The 18,108-nt window shown below is 37.9% G+C and overlaps 1 protein-coding gene across 5 annotated transcripts in view; it reads left to right on the forward strand.

Annotated features, from left to right (window-relative positions):
* The window catches only part of NARS2 (asparaginyl-tRNA synthetase 2, mitochondrial), a 136,296-nt gene that overhangs the window by 106,865 nt on the left and 11,323 nt on the right, over positions 1–18,108 (forward strand). For all 5 annotated transcript variants that reach the window (XM_029208121.1, XM_029208117.1, XM_029208120.1 and 2 more), the window contains 2 exons: positions 6,024–6,090; positions 7,532–7,669. In XM_029208121.1, the coding sequence (XP_029063954.1) occupies positions 6,024–6,090; positions 7,532–7,669 (205 nt within the window). The remainder of the gene's footprint in view (positions 1–6,023; positions 6,091–7,531; positions 7,670–18,108) is intronic.

Here is an 18,108-nt window from a genome sequence, read left to right on the forward strand (position 1 = left end):
ACAAATAATTCATATAAGACTTAGTGTTCAGGGTATTTACAATGTGTAGAGGAAGTAAGTTTGATAATCTGAAGAAAAGAAAATTGTCTCTGAACATAAGTTAGTATCATTTTTCCCTTGCTATCTTAAGTTTAGGAAGTTTTTCTTCTAAGAGAATAAAGAATTCAACCTGTCCTTGAGAAGGGGAATAAGAAAAACTTGGCAGACTTAGCTGAGAATATCAGGTATCAGCCTAGACCTTCAGGCTACCAGTTAAAAATGATGAGTCGTTGAGCCTGACCCAATAACAAGGCAGCAGCTGTGGGATCAGAAAAGGAGGAAATAGGAGCCCCGTGATACAGAATCGAAGGGCAATGAAGTACAAGTGAAGGCTTTTGAAACTTTTCCTTTCACTTAAGTGTATATTGAATGTTTACTATGTGCCAGGCATTGTCCTAAAATCTAAAAACTGTTTAAAAACAGTGGACAAAGCAGATAAAATTCCATGCCTTCACTGAGCTTATATTTCTGGTGGAGGTAATAATAGCCAAGAGACAAATAAGTGAAACGTATAGTCTGTGAAAATGAGTAATACTTATGGGGAAAAAAACCAGAGAAGAGAAAGAAGATAAGCCAAAGGAAGAATGAGGAGGTAGAAATTTTAGATAGCACGGCAGGGAAGATCTCACTGAGATGATTTTTGAGTAAAGAGCTCAAGAAAGTAAAGTAAGAGAACTAGTTATATGGGTAAGTGGGAAAAGAATATTCCAGGCAGAGGGAATAACAAGTACAAAGACCCTGAGGTTGGAGCATGCCTGACATGTTCAAGTAACAGTGAAGAGTGAGTAAGGGAAGAGGATACGAAGATAAAGTAAGAAAGGATGAGGGAGGTAGGGAAATCAGGTGGGGCCTTGTAGGGCACTGTGAAGAGTTTGGATTTTTACTTGGGTGAGGTGGGAAAGCTATTGAAGGGTACTGTGCAGAGATCTGACAAGATCTCAATTGGATTTAATAGGATCGCTCTGGCTATTGAGAATTGGCTGTAGTAGGACAAGAGTGAGAGCAGCAAAGCAAGTAGGAGATTGTTACAGTCACCTAGGTGCAAGTAGATGGTGGTTTGAACCTTGTATAAGTCAGGGTTCTCCAGAGAAACAAGACCAACACGATGTGTGTATATAAAGATTTATTTTAAGGAATTAGCTCACACAATTGTAGAGGCTGGGCAAGTTAAAAATCTGTTGGAGTGGTCCAGCAGGCTGGAGACTCAGGGAGGAGCCAAGTCAAAGGCAGTCTGCTGGCAGATTCCTTCTTTCTTGGAGGAGGCCAGTCTTTGTTCTAGCAAGGCCTTCAACTGGTTGGATGTTGTTATGGAGGGTAATCTTCTTTACTCAGGATCCACTGATTTAAATGTTAACCTCATCCAAAAAAACACCATCTCAGAAATATCCTGAATGTTTGACCAAATATCTGAGTACGGTAGCCCAGCCAACTTTATACATAAAATTAACCGTCACAGACCAGGATGGTAACAATGGAGGTAGGTGAAATTGTCCTATTCTGGATATATTTTAAAGATACAGCAAACAGGATTTACTGAGAGTGAAAAAGAGAGAGAAGGAGAGTTAAGAGTGACTTCAAGCCTTTTGACTTACACAGCTATAGAAATGGAGTTGCTATTAACAGAGATGGGGGAAGCCATAGAGTAGTGGGGGTGTGTGGAGAGAGAGAGGGGTGATGTCAGGCTCATCATCATGAGGTGTCATGTTAAGATTGAGATACTTTTCAGACATCCAGTTAGATGTTGGGTAGGCAGTTTGAGTGTATGGGCCTGGAGTCTACAGGAGAGTTATGGACGTAAGCATATTGATAAAAGTTGTAATTAAGTAGGTAAGGGAAGAAGTAAATTAGGCATCCCAAGGAATCTGTACTGGTAACAGAAAACTAGGGAGATCTTAAGAGAAGTTATCCAGCTTCTGTCTAATAAGATCTAAGATTGGGGAAAAATATCCACCATTTATTGAATATTTACTATGTGCCAGACAGCAATAAACTTTAAATACATTGTATTTCATTGTATCTTCACAACAACTCTGTGAGTAGTTATTGTTGCCCTTCTGTAGATGAAGAATCAACTCAAAAGATATTAGGCGAGTAAAAGATGAAGTGGGGATTCAAACTCATGGTCATCTGATTTCAAAGCTCATGCTTTCAACCAGTGTACTTCATATATCTGAAAGGGCACTGGAATTAATGCTAGAGTAGTTGTAGCTCCCCCACTATCTTTATGACCCTTACGTATCATCTAACTGTTGTGCTTCAGAATCCATGTCTGTAAAATACTCAGGATGGAAACATGGGCTGTGCCATATCAGTCATTGCCATCACCATCATCCATTCCACACAGCACGAATCATAGTTGTAGATTAAATTTATATGTGTGATGTTTTTTTTTTTTTTTGGTGTCGTCACCTCCGCATGGTCAGAGGCTTGTTTGTTTTACTTATGCACTGAGTATAGTGAACTGTGTTTCAGAGGACCTGGATTCTAGTCCTGCCTCTACCACTTATTAGCCATTAATGAGTGAATTCATATTTTTCAACAAATATTTATTGACTACCTTCTATGCGTTAGGCACTGTGCTAGTCATTGAGGATTCAGTAGTGAAAATAGGCATGGATTAGTCCTTTTATGGAGTTTAGCATCTAGAGAAAAAGATGAATAGTTAAATATTTGCATGAATAATTATTTAATTACAGCTACGAATGTGACTAATAGTAAATCTTTAACCTTTCTGAGCTTCAGTTTTCTCATCTATGAAGTGAAAACTTGTCTGTCTTATTTTGTTGAAATGTTCAAATGCTGCTTAAGCAATATGTCAAAGACTAGATAACATGAAAACCCTCCTGCTACAAAACATCTAAAAATGCTAGTTAAAATATTATTAAATCCTTTTAAATGCATTGTTGAGTTCACTAGAATATATGAGAAGTTCCAGGAGCTAGAAACAGAGGGGACTGAACACCAGAGGGTGTACGTAAATTACATGATGCTGAGGATTCTCAGGGTGGAGGGTACCAGAGATGGAGGGGGTTTGTAGACTTTGAAACCAGAGATTTTAAAAGCCATGAGAGAATATGAGAGTAGACCTAAGCATGATGAATTAGAATCAAGATGCACCCCGAAATACACATGCATACATGTCCACACCCACACGCAAGATACCATACGACTTGTATTCTTTTGAATAGATTTCAGTGTTCTTGAGTACTTGTTATAATTGTTTTATATGAAAGTATATTATTTAAAGGACTTGTGTAGTCTTTGAATTTAGCCTTTATCAAGCAGAAATAGAACACACTTATTTTACATTTCCTTTATAGTATTAAGGCTTTAAAAATATAGAATACTTACCTTTTTATTTGCTCGGCATTTATTTGTGTGAATTTGAGGCAAAGAATGCTAATAATAATCTCTGTAACTTAGCAGTTGTACTCCAACAGTTTCAGAACAATTTTCTTCATTTAACAACAGAAAATTTGAAATATGAAGGTAGTTTGATATTGTATCACACAATATCACAATGTCTTCTTCTTTCCTCAGAGCACTTTGGAAATAGTTTCTGGGAAGGAGAAGAAATATTATTCCCTGTACATACCAAGAAAAGTTAGTAGAGAGTTGATGAAGGCCATTAAGGATATCCAGTGTCAGGACTGTAATTTGAACTTGAAAGTTCTGCCTCAACTTAAGGTATGGGAGGAGTGTGGGGCAGAACATCTAGGATAACAAGAGATATTTAGACATGAGAGTCCTTTTTTTCTTAATAATGTAACTAACATATCAATGGCACAAAATTCTAGTGCTTCCCATTTTGACTGCTCTTATATTTCTCAGTATAATGAGTAGATCATATCAAGTAATTGATAGAATAGAACAATAGAATTTCTAAGCAGACAAGAGCTTAATATAGCCCAGTCTCCTTATTTTATAGGTACAAATACTTAATTTTTTAATGTTTGTATTTTTAGAGTTTTGTATAAAATACAAAAATTTATAAAATGCTTTCATTGAGGTGAAGTGATTTACATAGTTACTAAGTGGTAGAGTCAAAGGCAGAACCCAGAGCCCATTATCTTTTATTTTGATAGAACATATGAAACTCCAAGTGGTTTAGGCATTATCTCAGCAGTTAAGAGCTTAGACTCTGGAGTCAGCACATCAAGGTTTACTTCTTACTTACATGAGTGACTTTTGGCAAGTTATTGATCCTCTCTAAGCTTCAGTTTCCCTTCTGTAAAATGCTCATTTAAAAATTATTACTACTATCAACACCAACACCATTCTTACCTTAGAAATTATCTGTTATTTAATACTAGATTTTAGTTTGAATAGAATTTCCATCTTCTAAAAAACCTATCACTCAAAATATAGCTTTGGGGGCTTTATTTGTGCTCTATGACACAACTCTTTCCAGTTAGTTATTATAGATATGAACTTCATTTTTGCTTCAGAGAATAAGTTTGTTAGGTTATTTTTTAACTCAGAGTCCTTCAGAAAGTTTGTAGATTTTTGTTTTTAGTCATGCAGAATACTGTTGCAGAGAACATAGAGAAACTGACATTTTCATATACTATTGGTGGGCATAAATTGGAAAAACCCTTTCAAAATTATGAAAACTGCAAATGCAAATACTCTTGAATCCAACAACTCCATTTTTTCCATGTGCAAAATCAGTATGAGCATAAATTAGGTATATGTAGTCATGATTTATAATAGCAGAAGATTGGAAACAGCTGAAATATCCATCGATAGATGACTGGTTAAACTAATTAGGATACATCCACAAAGTGGAATGTTATGTAATAGCTCAAAAAGTGAAGAAGATCTTCAAATACTGGTATGTAAAGATCTGCAAGGTATATTATTGAGTAAGAAAAGTGTAAAAGAGTGTGTATGATATGTATGCTATGGCTGCCATCTATAAAAAAGGGGAGATTGAGTATTAATATTTGCTTATAGATGCATAAAACCCTCTGGAAGGATACACAAGAAACCAATAACAGTAATTGTGTGTGAGGAGAGGAACTAGGTAGCTATGGGACAGGGATGGAAGAAAGATGTATACTCTTTTATTCCCCTTGATTTTTTTTTTAAAACTATGTGCATATATCACCTATCCAAACTGTTAAAACAAATTCTTGGTTTGGCTTGCGTTAGGCATGATGGTCTCTTACTGAGGTAACCAAAAATGATATTTTTCCTAAACAGTCGTACAATACTAGAATATATTTAAAAAGCCTTACGATGGCCTGAAAGAGTTCATAGGATCTGACCTCTGACTACCTTTCCAATCTAATTTTCTGGCATTCTTGAATTGGCCTGAATTGGCCTTGAATTGACCATCTTATCTAAAATAGCACCCCTCAAATACCTTCTTTCTTTTTATCTTGCCTTGTTTTTCTTCATAGCACCAATAGCTCCCTGGTTTATTTCTGTTTATTTGTTTATCTTTCTTATCCCCATTGTGCGTGTACATACACACACACACACATAGCCACACACATACACAGACACACACACACACACGGATAGCGACTCCATAAAGGCAGGGGCTTTGTTTTTATTTACTGTATCTCCAGTGCCTAGAATGATACCTAGCACATAGTAAGTGCTCAGTATATGTTGGATGAATGAATGACAGCTTTAGGGAGAGAGTTTTGCTCTTTTAGCCTCAGTATTTCACACCTTTTAGGGTATTAGCATAACATGAATTCAGAGAAAATCTTTATTCGCTTAAGTGACTAGCTTCTCTCTGTACACTGCAAGTGGATCAGGAGTGGGATTATTGAATGGCCATTTCTCTTCATGCTGATCAGACTTTCATAGGTCAACCTTAATTCCTGATTACTCAATAATCATTTTTACAATCATTTGATACTCAGATATGATCTCAAAGACTGTATGAGAATAGGTCTTTCACAGTTTTCAGATGCACTAGTTAACAACAGCCATTAACCTTTCTCTGCTTTTACCCTGTTTCTCTCCAGCATTTCTTATACTGAGGCGGTGGAGATCTTAAAGCAGGCATCCCAGAACTTCACCTTCACTCCAGAGGTAGTATTTATATATATATATGTATGTATGTATGAAAATATGTTTCTCATATTTATCTGATTTCATTAAGAATCCTTTAAAATAACCTTATTTCTCTTACTAGCAGTGTGTATGTAGTATTTGCATATCTGTACTTTGGCTTTTTTTGATGTTTGCCTAACCTCATTGAAATATTTAGAATGAAAAATAATTTTGAAGTAGAATCATATCATTTGGAATAGCAGTGACAAAAGGGTTATAAAGAAGTTTCCCAAGTTTAGGAAGATGAAATTCCTTAGAAAGAATGGTAATCGTAGAATATCGGTGTAGAAATCAACTAGTTCAGTGTTTCCCAAAGTATGTTCTGAATGATGTTAACAGTTGACAGAAGAGGTTATGTGATCAAGTAAGTTTAGGCAACACATTAAACACGTTTCTTTTTCCGTTGAACTTTATAGAGGCTTCTGATTTGTGATCCACTTTGAAAAACACTGAGCTTTGTGTGTTTTTGTTTTTTCCCAGGACTCCTTTATTTTATGGGTAAGGTTATAGGTCTGGAAAAGCCACATGATTTATCAGTGGACATGCATATAATGCACATAATTCCTATGCCAGTGCTTCTTTCCTATAATTAAGATATTGCCAGACAAGTGGGAATAGTAAGATAATGTTAAGAATCTAATACCTTTGTCTTCAAACTATTCCTTACACCAGTTCCATTCCCAGTTAAGTCAGATGCTCTCTTTAAGTTACGAGTGCCCTGTGCTTGTTATATTTATAATCAACTGACTTCTTTGTATAATTTTTTGTTTAATGTTTGTCTCCCATCCTGGAAGCTTCATGAACTCAGGGATTTTGTTTTTCTTACCAGTTTCCAATACCTAGCATGGTACTTGGGGTTTAATAGGCACATTAGTATTTGCTGAATAAATAGATTAACAGTGTTATTAAATATTCAACAGAGAGCATCTGATATATTAGTTGACTCTTTTATCAAAAAAAAAAAGGCACTGGGAGAAGCCATCTAGCCAGAGATAGACTCAATATTAGGAATATTATCTTTCATCATTTAATTTCCTGAAACTTAGGGACAGTAACTGTAGAAGAAGCTCTTGGCAATATTAATAAAAATTATGATTCTGAGTCAGCTTTTATACACCATGGAAAGCATACTGTGTTTTACTACAGATGCTATTTATCTGCTAAATGCTGCTCCCTGAGATGGGGCACAGAAAGCATAGTGTTTACTAGTTTCAGCTTTCATCATTCCAGGCCTTTGGATGCTCTTGTTAACACATCTCTCTCTAGTTTATTTGTCTGTGTAACCTCAGCAGACAGCTCCACACATCCCTGATCCTCAGGGAGAAGAAGCCCTTGGCACTGATACAGGTTATTTTTAGGTCCTGCATTATATCTTTCAGCTCTGTCTTCTCCTTTGGTAATTTCTTTTTTCTCATTACAGTGGGGTGCTGATCTACACACTGAACATGAAAAGTACCTGGTGAAGCACTGTGGCGACATACCAGTCTTTGTCATTAATTATCCATTAGCACTCAAGCCCTTCTACATGAGGGATAATGAGGACAGCCCTCAGCACACAGTAAGAAAAGACATTAAATAAATTGGGGTTAGTCATCTCAGAGCCTGCAGTTTTTCCCTTGATTTAATTTCATTTATCCTTCGGTATATTTTCTGAAATTATATCATTCACTCTTTATATCTCTTAAAATGATAACATTTCTCAAAGGCACCTCTAAAAATGTGTTCCCAAAGAAGATCCCAATGTTCTATAAGCATACTCCCTCATTTCTATCGTAGGGTGTCCTCAGTTAAGCAGATGCAAATGGAAGTGTGTTTTGTTTTGTTTTTTTAAATTACTGAGAGCCCTAGAGCGCTGTAGAGCAATGTGCCCAGTCTCCTATCAAATACTGATTAGGAGACTGCAGTGTGGGGGAGATGTTGGGCAAGAGATAATAGTAGTGGCATGATCGGGCAAAGGAAGAGCTAGCTTGGAACAGCAGGCAGCCTAGAGTACTTTGGCTGTCAAATAGAAGTAGTGAGGGGAAGGCTATGGAGGGATCGAAGAGGTCTGGGCGGATTCTCCACTTGGTCAGTCCTCTTCCAACCGTCTCTTCTCTCTCTGCCTGTCTTGTCTCTTGTCTGTCTGTCTGTCTGTCTGCTCTCTTTAGCCTTTCTTGTCCTCTGTTCTTTCTTTACCCCTCAACTACAGTTGGTTTTTATTCTTCTTGTTTCCTTTTTCCTTTTTCTTTTTTGTCTCTTCTCTCCTTCACAAAATTGGCAGTATTACAGAATAAGAATATATTTGACTCTTTAAATATGTATTGGATAGTTATATATTTAATATCATTAATTGTAAAAGTCTGTGAGACAAATATATTATGTTTATCTCAAAAAAGGTCCCAAACCTAAACTTTGCCATCTTGTATTTTTCACTTGCATCTAGATAAACACCAGTAAGAAAATGTAGATCAGGACCTACCAGTAAATTAAATGACCTCGTCTTAGTATATAAGGTTATCTCTTTGAATGTATTTCCTGTCTTCTCTCAGATTACAGTGTTACCAAAGCAATATTAGGGGACTTCCCTGGTGGTCCAGTCGTTTAGACTCCACGCTTCCACTGCAGGGAGCCACAGGTTCAACCCCAGGTCAGGAAACTAAGATCCCACATGCCACACGGCATGGCCGAAAAACAACAACAACAACAACAATATTAGCCTCCAGTTAGTATGAGGTAAACACTTTCATCTCTAAGTTGCAAAACAGCCTTAACAAGAAACTCATTGTTTCTCCCATTTTACATATAGAAAACTGGGGTGCAAAGAGACCAATTACATTTCCCAAGGCAACATGGGTGGTAAGTGACAGAGCTCGTATTCAAACCTGATTCCCTCTGGCTCTGAAGTCTGTGTTCTCTTCCACTCTATCACTCTGCCTCAAAATCACAGATATAAAATTACAGTTTAGCCACCGATTTTACGCATCCCCACTTTTCACACCAGCATTATCCAAAACCAATGAGCAACACAATTGATTTATGATTCTTACTTCCTCTTTTCCCTACCAACCCTCTGGTATAATCGATTATGAGAAATGAATAGGCCCACAGGTTAGCAGCAAAAAAATGAGAGTGACTAGGGCATAGATTATCCAATCTTAGATAATTCAATATTGAGCCTACACCACAAAACAGAGGCCTGTGTCTGTATCTCTTGGCTTTTGTATCACTCCACCCTATCCCACTTCCACCTCCCTTCCCCAGTACACACACATCATGTATTCTTCTCATAATTTCCCGAAGTAGAACACTTTTCAGTCTTTCAGTTTTGCACTTCTTAAAAATACTCTGGGGCTTCCCTGGTGGCGCAGTGGTTGAGAGTCCACCTGCCGATGCAGGGGTCACGGGTTCATGCCCCGGCCCAGGAAGATCCTACATGCCGTGGAGCGGCTAGGCCTGCACGTCCAGAGCCTGTGCTCCGCAACGGGAGAGGCCACAACAGTGAGAGGCCTGCGTACCGCAAAAAAAAAAAAAAAAAAACTAACTCTGCTTAAAGCAGTTCTAAGAGGGAAGTTTGTAGCAATACAATCCTACCTTAAGAAACAAGAAACATCTCAAATCAACAACCTAACCTTACACCTAAAGAAGTTAGAGAAAGAAGAACAAACAAAACCCCAAAGTTAGCAGAAAGAAAGAAATCATAAAGATCAGATCAGAAATAAATGAAAAAGAAATGAAGGAAACGATAGCAAAGATCAATAAAACTAAAAGCTGAATCTTTGAGAAGATAAACAAAATTGATAAACCATTATCCAGACTCATCAAGAAAAAAAGGGAGAAGACTCAAATCAATAGAATTAGAAATGAAAAAGGAGAAGTAACAACTGACACTGCAGGAATACAAACGATCATGAGAGATTACTACAAGCAAGTATATGCCAATAAAATGGACAACCTGGAAGAACTGGACAAATTCTAAGAAACACACAACGTTCTGAGACTGAACCAGGAAGAAATAGAAAATATGAACAGACCAATCACAAGCACTGAAATTGAAACTGATTAAAAATCTTCCAATAAACAAAAGTCCAGGACCAGATGTCTTCACAGGCGAATTCTATCAAACATTTAGAGAAGAGCTAACACCTAACCTTCTCAAACTCTTCCAAAATATAGCAGAGGGAGGAACACTCCCAAACTCACTCTACAAGGCCACTATCACCCTGATACCAAAACCAGACAAAGATGTCACAAAGAAAGAAAACTACAGGCCAATATCACTGATGAACATAGATGCAAAAATTCTCAACACAATACTAGCAAACAGAATCCAACAGCGCATTAAAAGGATCATACACCATGATCAAGTGGGGTTTAACCCAGGAATGCAAGGATTCTTCAATATACGCAAATCAATGTGATACACCATATTAACAAATTGAAGGAGAAAAATCATATGATCATCTCAATAGATGCAGAGAAAGCTTTTGACAAAATTCAACACCCATTTATGATAAAAACTCTCCAGAAAGTAGGCATAGAGGGAACTTTCCTCAACATAATAAAGACCATATATGACAAACCCACAGCCAACATCGTCCCCAATGGTGAAAAACTGAAAGCATTTCCACTAAGATCAGGAAGAAGAGAAGGTTGCCCATTCTCACCACTCTTATTCAACCTAGTTTTGGAAGTTTTAGCCACAACAATCAGAGACGAAAAAGAAATAAAAGGAATACAAATCGGAAAAGAAGAAGTAAAGCTGTCACTGTTTGCAGGTGACATGATACTATACATAGAGAATCCTAAAGATGCTACCAGAAAACTACTAGAGCTAATCAATGAATTTGGTAAAGTAGCAGGATACAAAATTAATGCACAGAAATCTCTGGCATTCCTATACACTAATGATGAAAAATCTGAAAGTGAAATCAAGAAAACACTCCCATTTACCATTGCAACAAAAAGAATAAAATATCTAGGAATAAACCTGCCTAAGGAGACTAAAGACCTGTATGCAGAAAATTCCAAGACACTGATGAAAGAAATTAAAGATGATACAAATAGATGGAGAGATATACCAAGTTCTGGGATTGGAAGAATCAACAGTGTGAAAGTGACCCTACTACCCAAAGCAATCTACAGATTCAGTGCAATCCCTATCAAACTACCACTGGCATTTTTCACAAAACTAGAACCAAAAATTTCACAATTTGTATGGAAACACAAAAGATCCCGAATAGCCAAGGCAATCTTGAGAAAGAAAAACAGAGCTGGAGGAATCAGGCTCCCTGACTTCAGACTATACTACAAAGCTACAGTAATGAAGACAGTATGGTACTGGCACAGAAACAGACATATAGATTAATGGAACAAGATAGAAGGCCCAGAGATAAACCCACGCACATATGGTCACCTTATCTTTGATAAAGGAGGCAAGAATATACAATGGAGAAAAGACAGCCTCCTCGTTAAGTGTTGCTGGGAAAACTGGACAGCTACATGTAAAAGAATGAAATTAGATCACTCCCTAACACACCACACACAAAAATAAACTCAAAATGGATTAAAGACCTAAATGTAAGGCCAGACACTATCAAACCATCAGAGGAAAACATAGGCAGAACACTCTGACATAAATCACAGCAAGATCATTTTTGACCCACCTCCTAGAGAAATGGAAATAAAAACAAAAATAAACAAATGGGACTTAATGAAACTTAAAAACTTTTGCACAGCAAAGGAAACCATAAACAAGACGAAAAGACAACCTTCAGAATGGGAGAAATTATTTGCAGATGAAGCACCTGATAAAGGATTAATCTACAAAATTTACAAGCAGCTTATGCAGCTCAATATCAAAAAAATAAACAACCCAATCCAAAAGTGGGCAGAAGACCTAAACAAACATTTCTCCAAAGAAGACATACAGATTGCCAACAAACACATGAAAGGATGCTCAACATCACTAGTAATTAGAGAAATGCAAATCAAAACTACAATGAGGTAACACCTCACACTGGTCGGCATGGCCATCATCAAAAAATCTAGAAACAATGAATGCTGGAGAGGGTGGTGGAGAAAAGGGAACCCTCTTGCACTGTTGGTGGGAATGTAAATTGATATAGTCACTATGGAGAATAGTATGGCGGTTCCTTAAAAAACTAAAAACAGAACTACCATACGACCCAGCAATCCCAATACTGGGTGTACACCCTGAGAAAACCATAATTCAAAAAGATTCATGTACCACAATGTTCATTGCAGCTCTGTTTACAATAGCCAGGACATGGAAGCAACCTAAGTGTCCATCGACAGATGAATGGGTAAAGAAGGTGTGGCACATATATACAATGGAATATTACTCAGCCATAAAAAGAAACGAAATTGAGTTATTTGTAGTGAGGTGGAAGGACCTAGAGTCTGTCATACAGAGTGAAGTAAGTCAGAAAGAGAAAAACAAATCCTGTATGCTAACACATATATATGGAATCTAAAAAAAAAAGAAAAAAATGGTCATGAAGAACCTAGGCGCAAGACAGGAATAAAGACGCAGACCTACTAGAGAATGGACTTAAGGACACGGGGAGGGGGAAGGGTAAACTGGGACAAAGTGAGAGAGTGGTATGGACATATATACACTACCAAATGTAAATTAGATAGCTAGTGGGAAGCAGCCACATAGCACAGGGAGATCAGCTCGGTGCTTTTTGACCACTTAGAGGGGTGGGATAGGGAAGGTGGGAGGGATGGAGACGCAAGAGGGAAGAGATATGGGAACATATGTATATGTATAACTGGTTCACTTTGTTATAAAGCAGAAAGTAACACACCATTGTAAAGCAGTTATACTCCAATAAAGATGTTAAAAAAAAAATGGTTAAGGCTTTCCTTCTCTGTGAAGACTTCCCTAAGTTACCCAGTCTCCTTGAGCCTTCCTTTATTCTAGATTTCTGTAGTATTTAAAGAATTAGTAAAACTGATTGCATTGATCTATTTTTTGTAGTCTCTGTATAAGTTTTGCTTTCTCACATGAGGTTCTTTTTCAGGATGGTGAATGTTTTATAACCACCACAGTATATGCCACTCATTCCTCATCCCTCTAATGTGACTTCTATTCAGACAACTAATCATTCCCTCTCATCATACCACTGAAGCTCTGTAATAATTGTTATGTTATTAAGCCCAGCAGACTTTTTTTTTTAAAGAAGTCTGTCTTTTACTTCACCTCTCAGCCTTATTCATCACTATTTGTGACTTTGTTATTCTTAACACTTCCTCCTTCTTTGGCTTTTGTGACAGCATTCTCCCAGTTTTCTTCCCTTCTCAGTGGGTTATTCTTTCTCAGTCTCCTGTACAGGTTCATCCTCTTCTACTAATCCACTAGATGTTGGAATTCCTCAAGCCTCCATCCTAGGTCTTCTTTTCTCTCCCCAAATGATTTCATCAGTACCCACAGCTTACTGTATATTTTCACACAATCAGAAATTTATGTTTCGAATCCAGACTTTTCCTCTGAGCTCTGGACTCATCTTATTGCTATTTACATATTGTAAAACCATCTCACACTTAACATACCCAAAACTGAACCCATGATTTCACTTCTTTTCCCCTTCTTCCACCACATTTGATTTTCTTTGAATATTCTGTGCTCATCTAATTGTGCAAGCCAGATTCCTGAGTCATCTTGGAAATCTTCCTCTCTCTCACTTCCCATACTGAAACTAAGTTCTGTCATTTTTATACTTGTAAATAAATCTCGAATCCATCTACTTCTCTTTATTTCCACTTTTGCCTTTCTGCATTAACATACCATTATCTCTTGCCCAGACTACTTCAGTAGCCTCCTGCCTGGTCTTCCTGTATCCATTCTTTCTTCCTCTGAGTCCGTTCTCCCCATTTCAGCATGAGCTTTTAGAAAAGGTAAATCTGATCATGTTCTCTCCCTTCTAAAAACCGTTCAGTGGCCTCCCATTACTCTTAGAATAAAAATCAAGATCCTTTATTTGGCCTACAAGCCCCAGTGTAGTCTGGCTGCTCCCGTCTCGTGTCTTCAGATAGGCAGGACTTTCCCTCATCACAGGATCTTTGCACATAGTCGTCCCTCAATCTAGAACAGTCTTTTTCACCTAATTTTACTTACTCTTCGGATCTCTTCTCAGTAATCATTTCCCCAGAGAAACCTTCCTTGATCCTCTAGACTGAGTCAGAGGCCTGTTAGACAGTACAGTGGTACCATGTTGAATTTCAGACCCAGAACTACTAACTTTTAATCCATCATAATCCTTAACACAGTTGTAATTTTACAGTTATTTGCATGACTGTTTAATTAGTGACTCTTTTCTCTATGCCAAAGGACTTGAGGACCTTTTTTTCACTTATCAGTGTATCCTAGTGCCTAGCATAATGCCTGGGACATAGCAGGCACCTGATATCTATTTGGTGATGTGTAGGTGGGTGGATGAATGGATGGATGAATCAAGCCCAACACAGTTTTAGACCCATAGTGGAGAAGTAGTGAGAAAGTGACATGATTTACTAAGGAAGTTCCTGGGAAGCTAAAGAGCAGCTTTTACTCAAATTTTTTTGAGTGATGGCAACGTGGCATATAGGAAAGTCCAGGAGCTTTAGAATCAGGCACTCTTGGTTTCAGGTCTCAGGTCTTTGTGTTATAAACTATGTGATCTTAGATAAACCACCTAATTTCTTTGAGTCTTATTTTCCCATCTGTAAAAATAAGATGATAATATTTTCCAGGATTATGGGGATTGAATTAACCCATAGTTAATAATATATGAAAAGTACACAGCCTATTGTTTGAGGTGGTAGGTAGTCAATAAGTGTGAAGTCCCCTTTCCTTCTAAATTTTGATAAAATCTTTATTGTGTTACAGCCCAGTAACATTAAAATATGTGTGTGTTGCGGTGGGGGATGCCACGTCATAACGTGCCATTATATAAGATTCCTTAAAAGGCAGTTCTCTCGTAGACCGCAGTCACAGATAGTACCTTTAGAAGTACCAGGAGGCCTTCATTATGACGAGTCTCTCTATCTTTTTTTTAATTTATTTATTTTATTTATTTATTTATTTTTGGCTGTGTTGGGTCTTCGTTGCTGCACGCGGGCTTCCTCTAGTTGCAGCGAGCGGGGGCTACTCTTTGTTGCAGTGCACGGGCTTCTCATTGCAGTGGCTTCTCTTGTTGCGGAGCATGGGCTCTAGGCGCACAGGCTTCAGTCGTTGCGGCACACGGGCTCAGTAGTTGTGGCACGTGTGCTCAGTAGTTGTGGCTCACGGTCTCTAGAGCACAGGCTCAGTAGTTGTGGTGCACGGACTTAGTTGCCCTGTGGCATGTGGGATCTTCCCAGCCCAGGGCTCGAACCCGTGTCCCCTGCATTGGCAGGTGGATTCTTAACCACTGCACCACCAGGGAAGTCCCAAGTCTCTCTAATAATGTGGCCTCACAGCCTGAAACCTGAAGGCATTATAATAAACTTTAGTGTACTTTTGTAATTTATGCAGTGCTAAAGCTTATAGCTTCTCAGAGCTAATTTATTAAAATATAATTTACTTAATTTACAACATTGATTCATAAGCAGCCTAGATTTCTTTTCAACCAACCTATATTAATATAAAGTGTCTGCTTCCATCCCTACTTTATTTTTTCCAGTGGCGAATGAACAGGCTTTGGGTCAGCTAACTAAATTCTGTGTTTCTTTTAGTAGGGGTGCAATAATGGTTATGAGTAGGGTTGCAAGAGTTTCTGCAAAGGGTGCAATTCAATCTAAAAAAATTAAAACAGGTGTGTTTCACAGTTGCCTTCTTTAGAAAATCAAGAGAGAAGTATAGGAGAATGTGTAACCTATGCTTGTAACATTTGGCCAGAGGTAATGAATAGTAATATGGTATATTTTTACAGGTATAGTTTCTTTTTCTTTCTTTCTTTCCCTCACCCCCTCCAAAAAATAATAATAATAATAATGGTATGCAGCATGTAATGGTGAAAAGTACACTGGGCTAAGAAGTTACTAGTGCCGGGTTTGAAAGCCACCTCTCACTAGTTATGTTTATGGCCTTAGGCAAGTTTCTCCAATCTCTGAGCCTCAATTTCTCCCTCCATAAAATCAGAGAATTGGATTAAGTGACCTACAGTGTACTAACCAGCTCTAAAATTCTCTGATCTCAGGTAGCTTAAGTCTTTGCTCATTTGGATATATAAGAATAACTTGTAAATTATCAAACATATTTGATCATTTGAAGGGGACAGATCATGGGCCTAAATAAAATGAATCTAAGCAAACATGCAAAATGCTATATGCCCCTGAATTTGGGTCCTGCATAAGTCCTCCAAAGGCAGGTGGCAAATACTCATTTAGAGTATTGGCTTCACAGAGAAGCCATGTGTGATTATGAAAAGTGACTGCCCAACAGTCCCTGATAGGATGCCAAGATCACCGGGTAATGTTCTAATTTTTTAAATTTTATCAGTATTACTTAGTAAATCATAAAAATTAAAGCATTAGTGGGCACTCAGTAAAGTACATATTGCGAAGTCAACTTGGAAGGAAGAGTACTCAACCAAGGGGTATCCAATGAATTTCCCTGAGCTTGGGGCTAATTAACCGACCTGCATCAAAATAACTTGAGCCTCAAACCAACAGAAATAGTGATGAAGGGAATTTCCAATTTTGCCCATATCTAGGACTAATGACTATCCTGGGAATTTATGTCGAAGTAGAAAGTATGCATTTCAGTCCATCTAAAATGCTCCCAGACGAGCCATTTTACTATCCAAAGGCCATTTTCATTCCTTGCTACATGTAGCCCATCTGCATCTTCACACTGTCACATCTGGAAGGCTCTCTTTCCTAGCTGCACCTCATTGCTTTTAGGGGCCAGATACTATCTGTATCAGCAGTTAGAGCAAAAGCTCATAGAGGCTTAAACCACAAATTTATTTCCTGTGATTTGTGAAACAGTCTTCTTCCTTTGATAATAGTACATAATATTACTCCATTGTTGGTAGCACCTGTGAGAAACTGAATAGGGAGGTGTTCGGTTTCTGTTTTTCATCAATATTTAAAAATAGGTAGCAGAAGATGGGACATTAAACTTTTTTCCCCTCTCTTTGAAGTTAGCATAGAAGAGGTTATATATTAAATATTAAAGGCCTTGTTCCTATCTAGCCTGTTCATTTTTTAATTCAAGGGCTGAGTTTTCTTTTCAGTACACTATTGGAATCAAAGAGTAGGAGTCAAAAGGGAGCGTCATAAATAGAGACCAGGGCTGTTCAGCTTAAATACCAACACACACTATTTCTAGACAGCATGCTGCTGTAGCTGTGTGACTTAAGCAAAATCAAAACTCATACACAGTGGAGGAAGATGTGCCAGACAGCATTCTGGCCTAGAAGATGTGCCCAAAGTGGAATAAGTTTTAAGACTAAAGAAGTTAGTGAAGGGTGTAGTAAAAATATTTGTAGCTTAAAAAAAATATATATATATATATATATAATTTGTAGCCTTCATTGAGAACTGTGTAGGAGAGTGAGAGGACAGCAGAACTAAAGTCCTTCTATTTATTTCAAGTCTCCCAAAGATGCACAGGAACACAGTGGAGATTTTAAGTGAAATTTGATCAGCTTTGAATTAAGAGGACATTTCCCTGTGCGGCCTGTGGATTCTCACTTCCTCATCAAGGGCAGGATTGCTCAGCCCCTGGCTCTTTAAGCTAGCTTTAGACTCCTGTAAACCACAGTCCTGCCAGCCCATCTTGGCAAACTAATCACCTGCTAATGATCTGGGCAACTTGCTTGTTTTCAGCCTTTTGCTCTCTAACTGCCTTACCACCCGTCACTTGGCAAACACACAACCAAGTTTTTCTCATTACTTCTCAAGAAATGTGTGTGAGTCACTCCACATTTTGTACTTTGTTCACCCCTATGTCGTGATTTGTATTATATCTGTATGTGCCTTTTACCTCCCCTAGAGCCCTGGAGAAACAGGCAGTTTCTGTAGTAATTA

Source organism: Monodon monoceros, unplaced genomic scaffold (genome assembly GCF_005190385.1).
Source record: "Monodon monoceros isolate NGI ecotype Baffin Bay Population unplaced genomic scaffold, NGI_Narwhal_1 Super_Scaffold_7, whole genome shotgun sequence".
Lineage (NCBI taxonomy): Eukaryota > Metazoa > Chordata > Mammalia > Artiodactyla > Monodontidae > Monodon > Monodon monoceros.